The following is a 20359-nucleotide window of genomic DNA, read 5'->3' on the forward strand; positions in this document are numbered from 1 at the left end:
GAAAATACATGTCAGCTTTCCCAAGAAGGGCCCCTCTTTGAAACAAGAAAATGGAAACATAGTTGTCATGTCTGCCCTCGTCTTATGACAGAAGCTCTTGTAGGAAAATTTATTGCGTCTCTCAACCTACATAATCAATAGTCAATATAGCAGTTCAACTCTATGACTAGGGCCAGTGTCAAGCAGCCTAGATGTCGTCAACAAGATGACTCTTGCTTCTTACAACTGGTCCAGAAACCAGCAATTCCAGCACATTTGTTTTAGGATGTGCTTACCTGTCTCTTTGGCTTATCTCTGTCCTTGAAACTCTGAATTGTTTTGTATTGACTTTCAATACCTCTGTTTTCTCTGCCTTATCAGAAGGAGATGTCCAGGGACAGTTCAGTGTTGACCAGATTGATGGAGAATGGAGGATTTTTTCCAAGAGGCTTCTGGACAGGGAAGATACAGAAAAATATCTACTCAAGGTCATGGCTTCTGATGGAAAGTTTCAAACATCAACAGAAGTGGAGATTTTGGTCCTTGATGATAATGATAACAGCCCTGAATGCAAGCAGGTGATTATATATGTCCATAAGGCAGACTCTGCTCACCTGCAAGCCACCAGACTTTCCATACTGTGTGGCAATTCTGAGTCAAGCCTGATCAGAAGGAGCCCCAGTGAAACCTAAGTCAAATACTTGAGCAACTGTCCTCAGTACTGGGTCACCCCACAGTTTGTACTTTAAGTGTCCACTGGTTCTTTTAGCTTCCCGCTGCATCAAAGATGCTTGAGAGGCCAAAGCAAAGCACTCTGATGCATGCAGAAAAAGAGAATCGCCATTAGAGCCATTATGCTGTACAAACTCTCTGTACAAAAGATGATATCCTTAAGACTTTGATCACTGTGCCTTTGAATAAACCATAAATGAGCTGGAAAAAGCTGGTCACCAGATGCACGTAAGTGTGTGTAAGGCACTGTGCAACTGTGGCCTGTGAGGAAGTGTAAATGTATGGCAAAGTACAGTGAGGAAAACTTGCTAGATAGTGGTATATGAAAAAAGGGCCTATTCAAAATATCCTAGATTAATATCTTGAGTTACTGGGAGCTACTTTCTTTACTGATACCTATTCTACTTTGGGAGGGCCTTCTGAACAATAGAATGAACCAAAAACCCAAAGGTTTTAAAACAAATACCATGGATCCTCCTGTCACAGTTCGATCATTAAGTATGAAGGGCTGGAACAGATGCATGTGTACTTGTAGTCAGTCTTCCCTTTGTCACAGTTATATAAGTACAAGTGAGGACCTGCAAGATTCCTGGGGGGGAGGAATCGTATACTCTTCCCCACATATGCCTGCTGCACCAGATTTGCCCTTCCCCTCCCTTTGCCACATGAACACATGAAGCTGCCTCATACTGAATCAGACCCTCGGTCCATCCAAGTCAGTATTGTCTATTCAGACCGGCAGCAGCTCTCCAGGGTCTCAGGCAGAGGTCTTTCACATCACCTGCTTGCCTAGTCCCTTTAACTGGAGATGCCGGGGATTGAACCTGGGACCTTCTGCATTCCAAGCAGATGCTCTACCACTGAGCCATGGCCCCTCCCCATCGCATGGGGCCCCATGGCTCACCCAACCACTTACCAACTCCTGGTGATGGTAAGGCAGCGTTACTGGCTCCTTCTTCACCTGCCCACATTGCTGCTCCTTCACAGCTTACATGGGGGCAGTGGGGGGATGGCAACTCCTGCTCTTCCCTTGCACCTGTCCACCCACCCGTCTGTCCTCCCTCCCTTCCTCTTGAGTGTGTGTGGAGGGTGGCAGCTTTTGGATTCCCTCTCTTGCCTGCCTGCCTGGCTGAAGCAGGGGGGCAGCCACGGCTCTTGCTTCTCTCCATCTACCCACAGCACTGCCACCTTGTCAGCAGGGAATGGTTCCCGCCCCTCCCCCTGCCCACCTGCCTCCAGAGGACAGGCAGGGGTGGGCTGCACTAGGGCAATCAAGGTCACTACTCTTCCCCTCCCCATGGCTGGCAAGTTCCTCTGTTCTGGGCATTTGTAAACCCAGCTCCATTACCCCCTCCCCCCGAAAAAACTTTTCCAATTTTTCTGCCAACCTGGCGAGTTCCCCAAGTTTGTTAAAAAAAATAATCTCCATTTTCTCTACATTTCCCCTACATTTGATCCACAGGTTTAAGTATCCACAGATGGGGCTGTCATCTATTAGAGATATTGATTATGTGATGGTGACATTGCTTAATGAACCCATGTGCATTGTTTGTGTTTTGTTAGCATCTCCCTTGGGTGATCTAGATAGAAGAGACTTATTTAATCTTATTTCACCAACAGCATCATAATTTATTGTATATAAAAGTACCTAGAATATTCTAGGTGCTGTGCAGGGTAAAATCTTGCTGCCCTCAGGTCCCTGCTTGCAGCCTCACAATATCATTGATAATAGCCCACTCTTTTAGAAAGTTTGGAGTGGCTTATATGGTTGCTCCCAGTTATCACTCATCCAGGTACTAAATAGGTCAGCATTTCCTTATCCTAAGATTAGTGCTCCCAGGTCAACAACATATCATTCTTTATTTACTTCATTTATACCTCACCTTTCTCCCCAGTGGAAACCCAAATTGGCTTACACCGTTCTGTTCTCCTCCATTTTATCCTCACAAATAACTGTGAAGTAAATTAGGCTGATAATATATGACAGATCCAAGGTCACCCAGCAAGCTTCCATGGCAGAGTGAGGATTCAAACCTGGGTCTCTCAGATTCTAGTCCAGGGCTTTAACCACTACACACACTGGCTCTCCTATCATAACTAGCTAGACCAGTATAAAAGATGGTGGGTGGGTGGTTCTAGCTTTGGGAATCAGAATTACCCCACAGTGTCCTTTGTTGCTTTCATCTTAACTTTTCTAATCTGTGAGATCTACTTGTAGTCATGTCCATTACTACACATGAACACATAAAGCTGCCTTATACTGAATCAGACCCTTGGTCCATCCAAGTCAGTATTGTCTACTCAGAATGGCAATGGCTCTCCAGGGTCTCAGGCAGAGGTCTTTCACATCACCTACTTGCCTAGTCCCTTGAACTGGAGATGCCAAGGATTGAACCTGGAACCTTCTGCATGTCAAGCAGATGCTCTACCACTGAGCCAAGGCCCCTCTGCAATGGCTGAATTGGACTGGGCCAATTCAGCCATGGCAGAGATAGAATGAAACCAATTGTTCCCACTGGTAAAATGCTGCTCTTCTTTCCAGACACCATACAAAGGAAATGTTTCAGAAGATGCACCTCCAGGGTTTACTGTTTTGAAAGTGTCGGCCACTGATGCTGATGTTGGGAGCAATGGCCAGATTGCTTATAGTCTCCATGGACCTGGTGCTGAAGACTTCAGACTGGACTCACATACAGGTAAAAGTGAAAACTCTCCCCACAGACATTTAGAAAGGAAATGCTTGATGTACTCATTCTTGGTACAATGCTCTGAATAATCTTTCTGTATACTACAATAAAGGAAGCCACAGCCCTCAGTTTGCAAGACCTGAGCAAGGCTGTCAAAGATAGGACATTTTGGAGGACATTGATTCATAAAGTCGCCATGAGTCGGAAGCGACTTGACGGCATTGAACACACACACATACTACAGTCCAGGCAGGCATTTTCCTTCCAGTGCAGTTCTTTTAATGACGTGATGCTTCTTCTGATAATGGACAGCTGAAGACTTAGCATAGAGGGTTTTTTCCTTTTAGTTTGAAATGCAATGAATAAATATTTTTAAATCCATAAATACCTATCCTATTAACATAACCTATGTTGCAGCATTCCTTGCCGTCATGGTCATGGCCATGTTTCTCTCTTAAATTATTCCATCCAGGGGAGCTGACCACTTCCATGTTACTTGATCGAGAGCTGAAGCCTAAGTACCAGCTTGTAGCCAAGGCAACAGATGGAGGAGGACATTTTTGCCAGGTGGACATAATTATAGACGTGGAGGATACAAATGACAACACTCCAAGGTTCTTTCCTAGTCATTGTGCTGTAGCTGTTTTTGATAACACAACAGTGAAGACGCCCATTGCAGTTGTCTTTGCAAGGGATCCTGATGAAGGTAATCTTGAATTTGTGGCATCTACAAATTCTACCGTATTGCAATATCCATAGGTATTTTCAACATGCACAAACAGATTACAACCAAAGGAACTTCTGACTGTGACTTAATGTTGGAAGTTTCTGAGTTGTTGACTGTATTCTGCAAACTAGTTTAATTTTTTTTTAAATTAATTCCAGATATTTGGTGGGAAAGTGTATGGCAAATACCTAACTGAGATAGAGATGAACAACTAAGCACAAGTGTGTAAATACCCTTTGAGAATTAAACACTATCATGCCAATAAATAAGGTTATGAATGCATGAAAATTAAATTAAACACAACTGAAATTTTGTTTTCCAACAAGTTTCAATTGGGCTTGCTTAACTCTAATTAATTAGACATTTACATGAAAATGCCGTAGGGACATTTCTAAAATCCAAGCAGACAGAAAACATTTAAAACATTTTATTTTGCCTATCTCCCAACCAGGACAGAAACACTCACGTGGAATTATACCTGCTGATGATCTTTTCTCATATTTTATTATGTAACATTTAACCCTGTGGTGATATAAAGTAATTAATATTATCTAGAAGATTTTACCCTGTTTATTTAAATTATTTATAATATATATTTAAAAAAATAAGATTTTTTTGGGCTGCGGCAAAAAAATTAATTTTACAACTGTTGGTAAAATTGAATATGATAATTTTGCATTCTGAGTGTAAATTAATCCAGTAATACCAAAGCAGCTCTGTTACAGCATCTATATACTGATCTAATTTATACCATTCCTAGCAAGGACAATTTCCTAGTTTTTGATCAAGATAAAATCCTGGGTCTCTGTTTACTGCCTCAAGAGATGAGGTACCATGCACAAGTTTTCTCTTCAGTTTATTCCATGTATCAAGTAATGGTTCCAAAATGTCTTTACTGTAATAATTCTATCTCTTGTGCTTTTTTCCAGGTTCTAATGCAGAAGTGGTCTATTCTCTAGCTGAATCAGCTCATGGGCACTTTTCCATAGAGGAGGCAACAGGTATAATTCGGCTGGAGAAACCTCTAAAAGAATCACAGGTGTCCACACTGGAGCTGACTGTGTGTGCCATGGACAAAGGTTTTCCCCACTCCCTCTCTTCCTTTGCCACTGTAACAGTCTCAATAGTGGATCTGAAGGAATATCTGCCAGTGTTCCTGGACAGCGAATATGTGGTTGTGATACGGGAAGATGTAGCTGTTGGTACAGAGGTTCTGAACCTGTCTTCAATGATGAGGGATGGTGCTCAGGACACAGAGATCAAGTATGAAATTGTGAATGGAAATGAACATGGGAAATTCACATTACATCCTCACACCGGTAAGTGGATCAGGATACTGATTTTATCTTCTTTGGTTCTTTCGTATCACTCTTCCTCTGGTCTCTTCTGGGTACTTCTCTTTCCCTCATTATCAATATATCCAATTCTTAATATGGACCCATCTATGGATACTTAAATCCAGCGATTGGCACCATGGACAGACAAGACAGATCTTTCTACCCACCCAAGAACAGACCCAGGTTTGCAGAAAAATCTGAAATCTAGAAATGCCCAGAAACATTGGGGGTTTAAAATACTCCAAAATGACTGAAGCAGTGCCTCTAGCTTTAACAAATGAATGCCCTCAATGACTGTTACTAGGCAACCATAACAGTACTGCCAATCTTCAAGCCTTTGTTTCTGTCAGAAAAAGGTGGGGAGAGGGCAGGATTCTTTCCAGTGCTGTTTTGGCCTTTGAGGGAGGGCCAGCAGCACCCACCGAGGGATTTGCATGACTCATCCAGGCCTGGCTGCTTGCAGCTGTTCAACAGCAGCCACCCCACAAAAGCCAGTGTGGTGTAGTGGTTAGTTTTAGATTAGGATCTGGAAGACCCAGGTTTGAATATGCATTCTATCAAGGATGCTCACTAGGTAACTTTGGGCCAGTCACACACACTCACCCTAACCTACCTCAAAGGGTTGTTGTGAGGATAAAATGGAGGAGAGGAGAATGAGGTTCACTGTTTGGGGTATAAATGAAGTAAATAAAAACTTTGAGGACAGATAAAAGGTAGGTTGGTTGATTGGTAGGAAGGAGAGAAGGAATCTGGGAAAGCTGAGAGAATATGGTGGCTGCCAGGAAGAGGGGAAGAGGAAATTGGGAGGCGATACAGGGGAAAGTGTGGTGACCCCCACAAGTCTTTGCAGGTTCCCCACCATGCAACTGGGCCCAACCCAGCCAGCACTACGCAATGATGCCAAACCTAGAGACTGGCAGCACATACCTTGGCTAGAGCAGGGAAAGGCTGCCATGGGGAGGGAAGGAGAGAAATCTGAAGACATGGGGCAGATAGAGGTAAGTTGTCTGCCTGAGACACCGGAGAGCCGTTGCCGGTCTGAGTAGACAATACTGACTTTGATGGACCAAGGGTCTGATTCAGTATAAGGCAGCTTCATGTGTGTCTTGTGGGTGGGAAGGAGAAAAGGAGGCAGGAAAAAGGGGAGAGGCTATGGGAGCTTTCAGGGATAGGAAAGAGGAAATTGTGGGGGAGGGGAAATGACATGCCCCCCCAAGTTCTTATGGGTCCCCCACATGGCAATATACCTAATTCTGAAATTGGCCCCATCTGTGGATACCAAAATCTGCAGATCAGGGCCAGGTGGAGAGAACGGAGATTTTCCTGCTAAACTGGGGGACGCTCCAGGTTTGCAGAAAAATCTAGAAACTTATCACAAATGGGGGGAGGGTTAATCTTCCTTAAAGAAACCTCTCTGCACTTGCACAAAACCATAGCTGTCCCACCATTGCTGCCTCTCCTCAGCAGTCTCTGAGGCAGTGTAACTGTGGGTGGGGGAGGTGGTGGCAGTGTCACTGGGTGCTGGAGGAGGAGGAACCACCAACACTGCCAACCCCATCATCACTGCCTTTCCTCATAATCCTCTTGTGGAGGCTGCTTGTGGAGCAAGAGGAACCACCTCCCGCCATGCCAACAGAAGAGGAGTCACCTCCAACCACAGTACCCACCATGATGGAGGGAATGGTGGCACTGCCATTGGGTGAGATGGCTACTCTCACAAGTTCTTTGCAGGTCCTCATTTATAACTTGTTCTGTTACAGTGTCCTGCCACTTCCTGTATTTCATTTACCAAGTCTTTTTCTTACATACATCTCTTGATGAATTCTGTAAGAACCAAGAGGGGTTGTTTTATACCACAAGCACCGAAAGAGTAAAGCTCTTAATGGCTTTAAGTTTCTATTTTTCTAATTTAAAAACCCTTAAATACTGTTGGCCTTGTTGATAATTTTTGACTGTATATGTTGCTTTAACACTTTTACTGCCCTTGAGATAGGCAGTTATTCCCCTCAGTTCTTATGGATGCGTGCTCAGAATGTTTTCTGTCTTTGTTGTACATATGTGTATGCAGGAATATTATTTGTCAATGGGAGTCTGGATTTTGAAGTTAGCCATGAATATTACTTGTCTATTGAGGGTGTAAGAAAAGGCTCTAGTTCTCTCAGCGACATCACCATGGTTGTGCTCAACATCACAGACATAAATGATCACGTGCCAGAGTTCAGCCAAGATCTTTACATTGTTGACGTCCGTGAGGATGTCGCCATCGGTGAAATGATCCTTATGGTAAGACGTACCTGCAATTCCATTATTGCCTACCAGGCCGGGGCCACAGTTTTGTCTCTGCCATTATTATTGTGTGTATCAGGGGTGTCCACAAGTCCCTCTAAAAGATAATTGTATTGGACAGTGTCTATGAGTATCGTCAAAAGACAGCCTTTGTCCCATTTAGAGTTCGATGCAGAACACAGGTGGGAGAATGGTAGTGGCAGTGCAAAAAGCATTCATTAAAGCATGTTTGCTGAGAGACATTATATCATTACAGCTCATTCCTGAGCCTTTCGGCAGCTGAGGATGGCATGGCTGAGGCACCACTGTGGCACATCCAAATAGGTTCCCCAGCCACCGAAAGGCTTAAAAAAGCCTTTTTAGAAGGTTTTTTAGGGAAATGGGGCATTTTTCCCTATGAAGAACAGTGAGGCTGCGCCAGGAAAAACCTGGCATAGCAACGCTGTTGCAGGAAGGGGAGTTCCCGGGCTGGAGAGGCTACCATCAGCTCCTGCCTCGGGAATGCCCCCACACACACACTGGTGCCGCATTTCTCTTCAGAGATTTAGGTCCTGGAGAGACTAGGTGTCAGGGGAGAGGCATGCAGCTCTACGGCACCCAGGCGCTGATGGAACTGCCCCCACCACCAGCATAAGTGCCTCTTATCACAGAATAAGAGAGCACTTAATGCTGGTGACAGGGTCACGCTGCCTCCTGTACACTTTCAGCCCATTTCTTAGGAATGGACTGTTAGTGCAAGAAATTGATCACTAGAAGTCCAGCAGAAAAACATTTCAAAGCAGAAATTAGAATAGTAACAGAGTAGCATTAAGAGTCAGATCAGTCCCCCACATCTTTTAAACCCAGGTGAGGCTGGAATGAGAATTGACATTATACAGATGCAATGGCAAAGTCATTGATGCAGGAGAAGGGTGTTCCAGCTCAGTGATAAAGGACCTGCTTTGCAAGCAGAAAGGCCCAGGTTCAATACCGGACCTCTCCAGCTGAAAATCACAGGTGGCAGATAACTGGATTATTATTTTTATTTTGTCTGAGTCCTCAAATAACTGCTGTAAGTCAGAGTAACCCTACTGAGCAGAGTAACCCTACTGATGGGCCAATGGCCTGACATAGGAACATGTGAAGCTGTCTTTTACTGAGGTCCGGCCCCATTAGTCCACCAAACTCAGTAAAGTGCAGCTTTTGTGAGCTGCTGCCTAATGAAGGAGATAATACTGAGCTAGATGGACTAATATGTGCTATACGAAACTGACATCTTTAGCTCAGCATACCCTCATTGGCAATAGCTCTCCAGGATCTGCCAGAGATTAAAAGGAGGACTCTCAGTCGGCAAAGCATGCAGTCTCCCACTGAGCTACAGCCCTTCCCATGAAGCAATGATCACTTTCCTTCCTCTAGAACTCTATAGCCACCAGGTAAAGAATTTCAGTGGCTCACAGGAGACAGTTTTGGCAGGGCTAATACAGAGGCTTATGCAGCATACTGTTTTAGAAGCATTCCCTAATGTCTACCTTAACTGTGAGCTCAATTCCAAATCATATATGTTTGAGTTCACCCATCATTACCTCTGCTACTAAATAGGTGTGTCCGGGGAGGGGGGAATAGCATGGGTTACTGGGTTAATGTGAATGCATTTCCACATATTTTAATACATGTAAACAAAATATGAAACTAGTAGGGGGTATGCATATCGGTATCCCAAAATTTTAAAAAAATCAAAAACATACCTTTACGATATTTTTCGGAGTTTTTTTTACCGATATGAAAAAAGGCAGCAATAAAGAGCACCAAAAAAAAGTGGAAGTTTTTCGGTATTATTCGGGCCACTTTGGCCCTGGACTCTGGAGAAGTGGCACGGGCTAGATTACTGTCAGATCTGACAGATCCGGATTTTTCAGTATTTTTCAGGTTTGAGTCTATCAAATCCAAATATTTTCAAAAATCCGGGTTTTCTGGTTTTTTACAAAAATTCCAGGTTTGATCGATCCAAATCTGAAAAATACCCCCCAAAAATGGTGTGCACCCCTAGAAACTAGCACATTTTCTCTATTTTCAGGGAAAGGGTTAGACATGTACTCTTTCCCCAACATACTAGCTTTCCACAAGCAAGGAATTTCTTGGCACTGGGACTAATTTAATTATGTTGTCTCCCCTCAATTGCAGTGGAGTCCTAGAAGGGCTGTGCTTCTTTCTAGAATAGATACTTCTGGAGAAGAATACGTAATTATCTTTCTTTTTTATACTTCTCTGCAAGAAGTAGTTTAATTAATTACACAAAGTGAATATGTCCTTTTCTTTGCTTCTTATAGCCAAAGTCTCGCAGGTTATATAGCACTTCCTTCCCATGAAAGGATGCGTGTGTTGATAATACAGCTCCCTTTACCTCAACAGGTTTTAGCTGATGACAGAGATGGTGTAATGAACAACCAGATCACATATTCTATTGTGGATGGCAATTCACTGGCCTGTTTTGTCATTGACCTCAAAAGTGGAGAGATCTATGTTGCCCAGACCCTGGATAGGGAAGAGGTGAGTGACACATTCAGCAAGGAAGGGGAGAGGTTACTTGCACCTTGAAGGGAGGTTACTTGCGCCTTGAAGGGAAGTTACTTGTGCCTTGAAGAGAGGTTACTTGTACCAGGAAGTTATATTTCGGAGGCGAAGTAGGAAATATCCCTTTTGGTGCCTTGACCGGGGAGGGCGGGTTAGAAATATGAAAAATCAATAAATAAATCTCTCTATCATGTTTTGAACGAGGATATAATATTACAGTCAAAAAGAATGGTTCATGAGACATAGAAATCCCCTAGACACTGAATGCTACTCCAAAGAGGCAGCAGGGGTTGATCTGCAAATAGGATGGCAGTGGGTTTAAATGGATGGGACACACATTTAGTTGTGATTTCATTTTTGATACTTTAGAACAGTCACACGTTAGGTACATACACCTCAGCGTCTCACACACTCCAACTACCTTCATTCCACCTTCTGATAAACCTGATTTCTACTTGTCAGAATACAGATAATGCAGGTTTCTTAATTTATTATCCAATATTTTTTAATTCTGTGTGCGAGTCAGATACATACAAGGAGAAATGTCAATAAAATAATTTTATCTGCAGTCTTCCAGCTATCTGCACAATAAAACCTCTAGATTCCTCTAGAGTCAACAGACCTGTGTGTTAACAAATGGAGCACGCACCTTCTGTTTGGTGGAATTACAGAACCAGTTAACATCTGATTGGCTTTTATAGTCTTCATGAGATCAATGAAGTACAAGGCATGAGCAGGAAGGATGCCCAAACTGAGATTTAATTTAATCTTTACTATTTGGGCTAATGGACATTGGACTAACGGACATGTGCTATGTTTTCTAGATATCCAGCTACGCTCTGAAAATTCAAGCCATGGACAATGGACAGACACCTCTTTTCAGTGACACCACTGTGCTCATTCGTGTGTCTGATGTCAACGATAACCCACCTAGGTTCTTTCAGCTCAATTACAGTGTGGCAGTACAGGTAAAATACCAACCAAAACAGAGCAATCCTACCTGATCAGTCTATTTAACTGAGAATCCTGAGAGTTGCCATCTGCAATCCTGAGGGCTGCCTAAAAGCTAAGAGGCAGCCAAAGCTTAGCTATAATAAGAAATCAATTTGGTGGGTCCCGGAAATGTGGTCTTTCAGAACTTGCTGCATGGTCCTAAAGATAACCTGGATGTGCAGTTTTAACTGTTCTGTGATACCTACATCTGGTCAATGGATGTCTCATGACAGAAACATGTGACAGAATTACTAAAACAACACTCTGGTTTGTTTCAGCACGCTCATACTTCTAAAAACTTTTAACTTTTTGATGGCTAAAGCAATAAACCGTGAACCAACATCCAAATATTTTGTTAGTTTTACCTTGTTCATTCGGTTTCTTTTCTGTCCTATCAACCAAATAAGCAGTTCCATACATAGTTACCCTATCGGTGTCCTTTCCCCAACCTTTTCTTGAACATTTCAGGAGAATTCCCCTGTGGGCACAAACATCCTGGAGCTGGTCATGAGTGACAGAGACTCCCCAGAGAATGGGCCACCATACTCTTTCCAGATCATAGAAGGAAATGAAGGAAAGGCATTCCAGATCAACCAGGATGGACTATTGGTGACATCATCTGTCCTGAATAGAAGAGTAAAAGAACAGTACCTGTTACAAGTCCAGGTAGATCTCTTTCTTCAGGTTACTTCAAATATACTGAATCTGGATTGCAATAATAATGGAAGCCACAGGAACTAGAACTAATCTACAGAGGTATTTCAGAGCAATTAAAATCTAACAGTCAGTTGAAGCAAGCCATCCCCATTTTGTCCTTCACAGATATGATACCAGTTCTCTTATTAGGACCCAGTATAAGTGTGATGCTGGGTGTGTACACAAACATGATCCATGAGGCATTCATGCATCCAGTGTCTCGTTTAAACTCAGCTGTCTTGCCTGTACTTGCAGCATTATCATGCCAGGATTCATGTGACCTAGGCAGAGACTATGCTGGTATACTAAAAGCTGCCTGCACAGGCAAGATGGCCCACTTCAAATCAGTCATCAGGTGTATGGAATGCCACACAGATACTTTTTTTGTCATTGCCAAGCATCACATTGAATCTGGACCTGAGTTGTGTTTCTGAATGGTTAAAACTCTTCAGTCTACAACTTTTCATTCATTCTACCTTTACCAAGAAGGGCACACTCCAGTGAAGCAGAGCTATTTTCAGCATAAAATGGCTTTTTGGAGTGATGGGGAGCAAAGCAAGCAACAGAGTTTTCAAGCCTAATTTTAAAAAAATCCATACTCCTCTGCCCACCACTTTTTCTCTGCTGAGAACCTGCTGGCTGTGAAAATCCAGAGTGTGCATAAATGTGTGCATGCATATCCACTGGAAGCATAGCTTTGTGCAGACTGCAGATAGATCAGCAAAAGCATGTACTTGTTTAATATCTTGAAGCCTGGATAAGAAAAAACACACACCATGCAACCAAAGTACAAGATGAGAGTAGAGCCTGATGCAGATTTGTGCAGGGTTTTTAATGGTTGGCTGTATTATCTCCACCAGGTCACAGACAGTGGAGTTCCTCCTCTCTCTTCATCTGCATTTGTAAGCATCCAGGTGACTCAGCAGAGCAGATATCCACCTTCGGCACTCCCTCTGGAGATTTTCATCACGACTAACGAGAAAGCTTTCAGAGGTGGAGTTCTTGGCAAAATTCACGCCACAGATCGAGATCCCCAGGACACCCTGCAATACGCATTGGTGTCCGAAGGGCGAGAAAAGCAACACTTTGCGGTGGGATCTACGGATGGCAAGATAATTGCAGTCCAAAGTCTTCCTCATGGCCACTATACTCTTAATGTGACCGTCAGTGATGGGACCTTCGCCGTTACAACCAGCGTCCACATCCATGTGTGGTCTTTCAGCCAGAAAGCTTTGGATGAAGCTGTGGTGCTACACTTCCGCCACCTCTCCCCTGAGGAGTTTATAGGCGACCACTGGCGCAACCTGCAGAGATTCCTGGGAAGCGTTCTAGAAACCAGGCGACAAAACATCCACATGGCTAGTTTACAACCTTCAGGTGCTTCTTCTAACGGCGTGGACCTCCTGCTGGCTATTGGGGAACCTCATCATTCCTTTTATAAGCCCAGCTTACTGGCCAAGAGGATTTCTCAGTCCCTTGAAGAGATGGGCCAGGTGGTAGGGCTGCAGATCAAGAAGATGACTCATGTGCCATGCCATGGGGCAGACTGTACTATTCAGCGGGCCTGCAGAGAGACAATTCAGCTTGACCCTGGCATGGTATACACATACAGTACTGCCCGTCTTAGTGTTCTCACTCCTCGGCATAGCTTGGAACAAATATGTTCTTGCAACGGTGAGAAATTTCATCATCATTTTCTTTGTTCTACTTTTTTTTAAAAAAAGCCAAGCTTCCTATTGGAGTTTTTCGTTTCATGGAATGCCCAGGATTTCCTCCCTCACCCCCCGATGATCACTTCTTTCTATTAATTCTGAGCCCCCACCCCACCTTCCAGGAAGGCACTACAAAATCAATCCAAATTTTCACTTCTCATTAAAGAGAGTAGTAGTTCTGTGCTGATGTCAGAAGGGTTGTGCCCCTTGGGCACCTTAGTTGTATCTGGGCCATTATGGTACTCATTTCAAAAGAGAGTTCACAGGAACTATCATGTCAGCTATTCATGAACTACTCAAGAGCAAAGAAATTAAGGTATTTCCTGTGTAATAAAGAGCAGACATATTAGGGCTTACTGTAATTTTGAAAATGGCCAGATTCAAGCAGTTCAACTGCTATTTCCAAGGCTGAGTGTATAATACCTGATATCTATTTGACTGATAAATCCAATCAACTAAGTCATTAATAATAAAAAGTATAACTTTTCAGATGTGCAGAAAGTCATTTAGGGATATTTAATAGAATTTTTCCAGTATTCATATGAAGTTTAATCGAAAGTTTTGTGCTTTACTTCTGCATCCAGATGAGATTAACTAGAGTTTGAAAATATTCTATATTCGACTTCTGACAAAGAAAAATTAAAAAGATATCATGTGAAGATTCTTTTTTCTTTTAGGAAGAACAGAGAGACGTGTGTTGAATATGAGGCTGTCTAATTAAGATAAGAGCCCCGTGGTGCAGAGTGGTAAGCTGCAGTACTGCAGTCCAAGCTCTGCTCACGACCTGAGTTCAATCCCAAAGGAAGTTGGTTTCAGGTAGCCGGCTCAAGGTTGACTCAGCCTTCCATCCTTCCGAGGTCGGTAAAATGAGCGCCCAGCTTGCTGGAGTAAAGGGAAGATGACTGGGGAAGGCACTGGCAAACCACCCCGTAAACAAAGTCTGCCTAGTAAACATCAGGATGTGACGTCATCCCATGGGTCAGGAATGACCTGGTGCTTGCACAGGGGACCTTTACCTTTTTTTTAAAATTAAGATTGATCAGGGTATATCAAGGAATAGAAAAAATAAAGGGACACTGGCAGAGATCCAGAGTAGAACTTGAGTTGCTGGTAATCTGGACAAGGCTGAGCTGCCGTGTCTGTTGGGGAACCACGATTTGTACAGCAGATTTCTACGCTCAATTAAGATGTGCCTTCAGTAGCTTTCCATGCAACCAGTGTAGAACTTTAGCAGTAAACAAAAAGCGTGGAAAGTAGCCAGGAAGGGTCCCTTAAGGAAGATGATATTCCTCCCCAGAACTATCCATTCTGAAAGTTCAGGCTTCAAAGGCCTATGAATCTATGGTCTAAGTTACAAGGGAGCCGCAGGGAAGCAGTGCAGGTCTGGCACCCTTTGTATGTACCGCCACATTTGAAGGTGCACTGAAATCTCTGTGAAGCTGCACCTTTAGGAAGTGAAGCAGTAGAACCTGCTCTCTATAAGATTTTAGAAGAGTGAAGCACATCGTTGTGACAGCAGCAGATGTTGTTTGTTCTTCAGAAGACAGCTTTCTTTGTTTGCATTTTCAGGCACAGCTTTGAGGTTTAGCGGACACAGCTACATCTGGTACCACCATCAAGGCAGAAGGGATTGGCAAATGCAGTTCCTCTTGCAAACTCACCAGCTCCAAGCCATACTTCTCATCACCAATGGAACCAACAGTGCTATTCTGCAGGTAAGAGTCATAATTCATTTCTGTTTTTTTTTATTGCTCAGAATGGTTTGGTACATTAAGCAAAATACAATACAAAGAAGCAACAAGAACTGACCTTTACATTAAATGTGGAGTTCCTATGCATCTGCAAAAAAGAAAAGAAAAGATGCAACTCTGCCTATCAAGGTAAGCTCCTCTCAGCCTGGCCACACAGGAAAGAACATCAGTTATGACTAGTTGCCATCACTGATCTTGATACATACTTGTTTCTTAGAAGGTAAGATTTATTGGATCAAAATATCTTGCACCAGGAGTGTGATGTAGTGGTTAAGTGGTTTGGAGTGGTGGGCTGGTTTGGAGTGGTGGTTTGGAGTGGTGGAGAAACAGGTTTGATTCCCCACTCCTCCACATGAGTGGTGGACACTAACCTGGTGAACTGGGTTGGTTTCCCCACTCCTACACATGAAGCCTACTGGGTGACGTTGGGCTAGTCACAGCTCTTAGAGCTCTCTCAGCCCCACCTACCTCACAGGGTGTCTGTTGTGGGGAGGAGAAGGTGATTGTAAGCCAGTTTGATTCTTCCTTAAGTGGTAGAGAAAGGGGGTTACCGCACTTTGTATTCCCAGCGATGTATTAAGAGTTTGAAAATGTTATAAAAAACATCGCTTTAAAAGGGTTTTTGGATACCTCGGCTTATAAATGGTTGGAAGACATCTTCACAGCTAAAGGGGCCAAACAAAGTCCGAGCAGTATTTTTTATAATGTTTTCAAACTCTTAATACAACGGTGGGAATACAAGTGCGGTAACCGCCAAAGTCAGCATATAAAAACCAACTCTTCTTCTTCTTCTTCTTCTCATGCATGCTAGAGTGACCTTTAGTACACAAGATCTAAAGTAGGTCAACCAGATTTCACACCATCTGCACCACCACTTTATATATTTACAATCCAAGATCCATGAGATACTCACAGGGGAGGAGGAATCCCAGTGGCTGTGGCACCCTTACTTACTGACCAGCCATCTTCCCCTCCACACTGGGTGCCCTCCCTTTTCACTGGTGCTGCTTCTGACACTCTGCCTGCCCAGCTGCTTTGCCCTGCTCCTCTCCACTGTTCGACCTGACATGCTTCCTTCAGCCCCTCAGCCACCGGTTCCAATGCCGGCACCAGCCAGCCTGCCTTCCTCAACTCTCCCAGTGGGCTGGCCAGCGCTGCCTCTGCCGCCTCCACCTGCCCAGTTGACATGGCAGTGGCAGGGGGCTTGTGTAGGCTTTGGGTCCAAAACCCACCCACAGCACTGCTGCCTTGGCTGAAGGGGGAGCAGCACCTCCCCCTAATCCACTCACCTGGCTCAAGGAGCTGGGTCAGTAGTTCCAGCAGCTCCTAGTCCTCCTCGCCTCCCACCACGGTGGTTGTGCCCCCACCAAGCTCTTAAGAGAGAGTTGGGGAGCAACAAGGGATCCCTACTGGGGACGGTGGGTTCCCCTCAGGCAAAATATATTCCCCCCCGGCTTCTGGAGTGAGGTTGCCTCTCACTCGCCTGCTTGCTGCCTGCATTTGCAAGTTGGGAGAGAGTAATCTAACAGATGCCAACCTGGGAAATGTGACACACACTAGTAAGTATTCCCTTACTTTCATTTGGGGCAGGAGAAACAAACACAATTGTATTGTGCCAAGGATTTCAAGAAGCTCCTGCGGCTGCACAGTATCTCCTTATCCTGTCCCACAGCTGTCAAAGCTTGTACCCTCTTTGCGGTATATTGTGCCAATGAAGCTGGAATACATTTCAACACTGTGCTCTCCTACACCTCATTCAATGAAAAAAAGAACATGCCATAACTAGCGTCTGTTTGGATGTACTGAATGTTCTATGATGACACAAAAGGGAGAAGGCAATCACAGGATTACCTTCTATCTATCTAGCGCTTAAGAGCCATTAAGTATCTCGTGCTTAAGATTATTTTGCGAAGACAAATAACCACAGCACAGAACTAATTGAATTATTCAGGGAGACCGATGACAGTCTGGAATTAATGTGTTTATTAATTGCCTGTATTAAGCGCTATAGATTGTTTGTGCAGTTAGGGGCAAAACTCCATGTTGCATGACTCCTTTGGAGGAGTTTTTTTTTTCCCCTTACACAATGAAGTTGCTGAAGCCACAGTTTGAAGTGGAAGATTGGCATGAGGAGAGAGGGGCTTCTGCAACCGGGGCGGGAGAAGCAGCTTGGAAAGAAGGGGAAACACTATGAGGAAATAAGGCTTAAGAGCCCCCTCTGCTGCTACGCTGGTCTTCGGCTTCAAATTGTAGTTCAGCAGCTGAATCATATATGTGCCATCCCAACACGAAGAATTACAGGATTATACATAATGTTTAGCTTCACCCTTAGCTATGCTAACAGTATCCTATTGTTTTTGCTGTCTGTGTCTTGCATATCTGTCAATTGCTTTCTACACCTTATCTTTTAAACTGGAGACTCTGCAGACAGATGCTGTTGTTTATTAGTGGGTAGCGTTCTCAAAATTGCTCAGCGCCAGCCTATATCTGTTCCTCTCATTCACTGCGCTGTTTTTATATTTTGTAATCCTTCTCGAATCTCAGCAACAAAAGCAGGCTTTGAATGACGTTAGTCAAATAAAGTCAGCTGTAACATTATTTTGGTCTCCGAGGAATTGTGATTTTCCAGGTGCCTAATATTATTTCAAACGCGGCACTAAGAATTGAATCTGGGATGATCACAGTTCAGGCCAGACTTTGGGTCATCACATTTATTTTTGGGGTGAAACTGCAATATCAAAAAAAGGGGCTAATAACCCTGATACTAACACATTCATTCAAAGCATCCTGGCAAACGGCACTCAATAAGAAGTTGGGTTATTATGGGCTTTCCTGTCAATTTCTTTTAACAATGACCTATGAGAAGGCAAAGGAGCTTCTTAAGAACAGAGTAGCTGAGGTAGAGAGGCAACATGACGTAAATAAGATTCTGAATCCTCTATTTAGAAAGGATCTGCTTATCTGGAGTAGGGCTATGTTATATCTGTCCAATATTACAAATCCTGAATATTGCAGAGCCTTTATGCTTCTTCAGCATAACGCCCTGCCAAGTTCATAGATGGGATATATAATAAACACCCATTAGAAGCATGTAGATGCATATGCAAACAGGATGCTCTTGAAACCACCGAACATGTGTTATTTGAGTGTAAATTATATGATCATATCCGCACAGGTCCATTGATTCCATTATTAGTGGGCTGCCCCAGATCTCTGAGAAAACAACATCTAGTGCTCCTCCTATTGGACACAATAGTTAACCTATCTGCTAGCGTGGCCAGATTTGCTTGGTTAGCAATGAATATAAGACAAAGATCGCTGAAGTCTAGACAGTAGCCGAGGAAATTGGGAATGTGTATTCTGTGTACTGTATTTATCTATATACTTAATGTATGTTCTTTCCGATTGACTTATTTTACCAAGCTTTTGCTATTATTAAGCATTCCAATTTTAATAATATACTGCTTTCGTTCTACTTGATATTAATTAGCTATGTACCTCTGCATTCTTTTCCATTTTAAGCATCTAAATTTTTATTGAATTTTGTACTTCTTTTACTCTATATTATTCAGTTTTGTAAATTCAATTTGTTTGATAGTCTATGAATTGCAATTTTTGTTCTAATCACAACAAGGAATTAGAACCTTTCGTGGGGTTCAGTGTCATGGGGGTAGAGTGACTGCTTAAGATGCTGATGCACCGAGAAATTTTCTCCTGCATTGTGGTTTGCGAGATGGGGTGTGTTTCCCCCAGGTTGTTTCACTCATTTAGGTGCCGTTAAGTAGTTGTGTGTATAATTGTATTGGTTGTAAGTTTTGTATTTGTTGTATGCATTTATGGTGGAATTATATTTGGTAATTGATTGAGCCCATGTGCTGTTTTGTTTTGTTTTTTGCTTAGTACCTGGAGGTTGGCAACTCTAGGTAGACTTGATAGTTCAAGCGTACTGTGATGCACTGGTGAGATTACAGCATCTGACCAGAGGTCTGCTAGAACTAGCTCAGTATTTAACTGACTCTGTTTCTAGCTGACTCTATTTCTAATCCTAATTTTTCATTACTTATATTATGGATTTCCATTAACAGTAGTTCAAATGTTTATACAAATTCTGTGTATTTTGGTGTTTAGCACTGAGACCAGTTTAAGGTTTGTTAAATAAATAAATAAACCATTTAAACCATTTAAAAAACAAACCCACAATCATCATGAATACAGACAGGCATCAAAGCTCTCTTGTAGTATCACACTGACTGCCTCTAACTCCTCAGCATAAGGTATGTGTCTAATCAGAATTGAATCATTCAAACTTTTTAAATATAAAGTATGTGCTATTCCCCAACCTATAGTGCTATCCTATGCAAAGTTACTTCAATGAACTTAGAATTGTGTAATTCTGTGTTGTATCTATTGACTTCCTAACCAAGGGCAATGTCTAGTTTTCTCACAGAAGGATAAGGCAAGATTATTAGAGTTGCCAGGTCCCTCCTTGCCATCGGTGGGAAGTTTTTGGGGCAGAGCCTGAGGATGGTGGGGTTTGGGGAGGGGAGGGACTCTAATGCCATAGAATCCAATTGCCAAAACGGCCATTTTCTCCAGGTGAACTGATCTCTGTCTGCAGGAATTCAGTTGTAATAGCAGGAGATCTCCAGCTAGTACCTGGAAGTTGGCAACCCTAAAGATTATGTCATTGTGGGATGGTCTCATTCCAGGAGACTGAGATATAATCCATTGGTGATCATATACATTTGAAAAATGTCATCTGTCAGGCAAGAAGGTATTTAAAATGATCTGTGATTTCATTGAGTTTGTCTTTCTCAAGGTCATTTTACAATACTGAGTCCCTCATGAGCAACCATGTGCAGGTTACCAGATTGGGAAGAGGGAGAAGGAGACCAGTCAAGCACAA

The 20359-nt window shown here is 43.1% G+C and overlaps 1 protein-coding gene across 1 annotated transcript in view; it reads left to right on the forward strand.

Moving 5' to 3' along the window:
• FAT2 (FAT atypical cadherin 2) overlaps positions 1-20359 on the forward strand; it is a 76793-nt gene that overhangs the window by 41654 nt on the left and 14780 nt on the right. The window contains exons 10-19 of the mRNA XM_056847555.1: positions 361-557; positions 3254-3407; positions 3871-4104; positions 5055-5444; positions 7531-7745; positions 10140-10277; positions 11126-11269; positions 11763-11960; positions 12851-13664; positions 15272-15417. Of these exons, the coding sequence (XP_056703533.1) occupies positions 361-557; positions 3254-3407; positions 3871-4104; positions 5055-5444; positions 7531-7745; positions 10140-10277; positions 11126-11269; positions 11763-11960; positions 12851-13664; positions 15272-15417 (2630 nt within the window). The remainder of the gene's footprint in view (positions 1-360; positions 558-3253; positions 3408-3870; positions 4105-5054; positions 5445-7530; positions 7746-10139; positions 10278-11125; positions 11270-11762; positions 11961-12850; positions 13665-15271; positions 15418-20359) is intronic.

Source organism: Euleptes europaea, chromosome 1, assembly GCF_029931775.1.
Source record: "Euleptes europaea isolate rEulEur1 chromosome 1, rEulEur1.hap1, whole genome shotgun sequence".
Taxonomy (NCBI): domain Eukaryota; kingdom Metazoa; phylum Chordata; class Lepidosauria; order Squamata; family Sphaerodactylidae; genus Euleptes; species Euleptes europaea.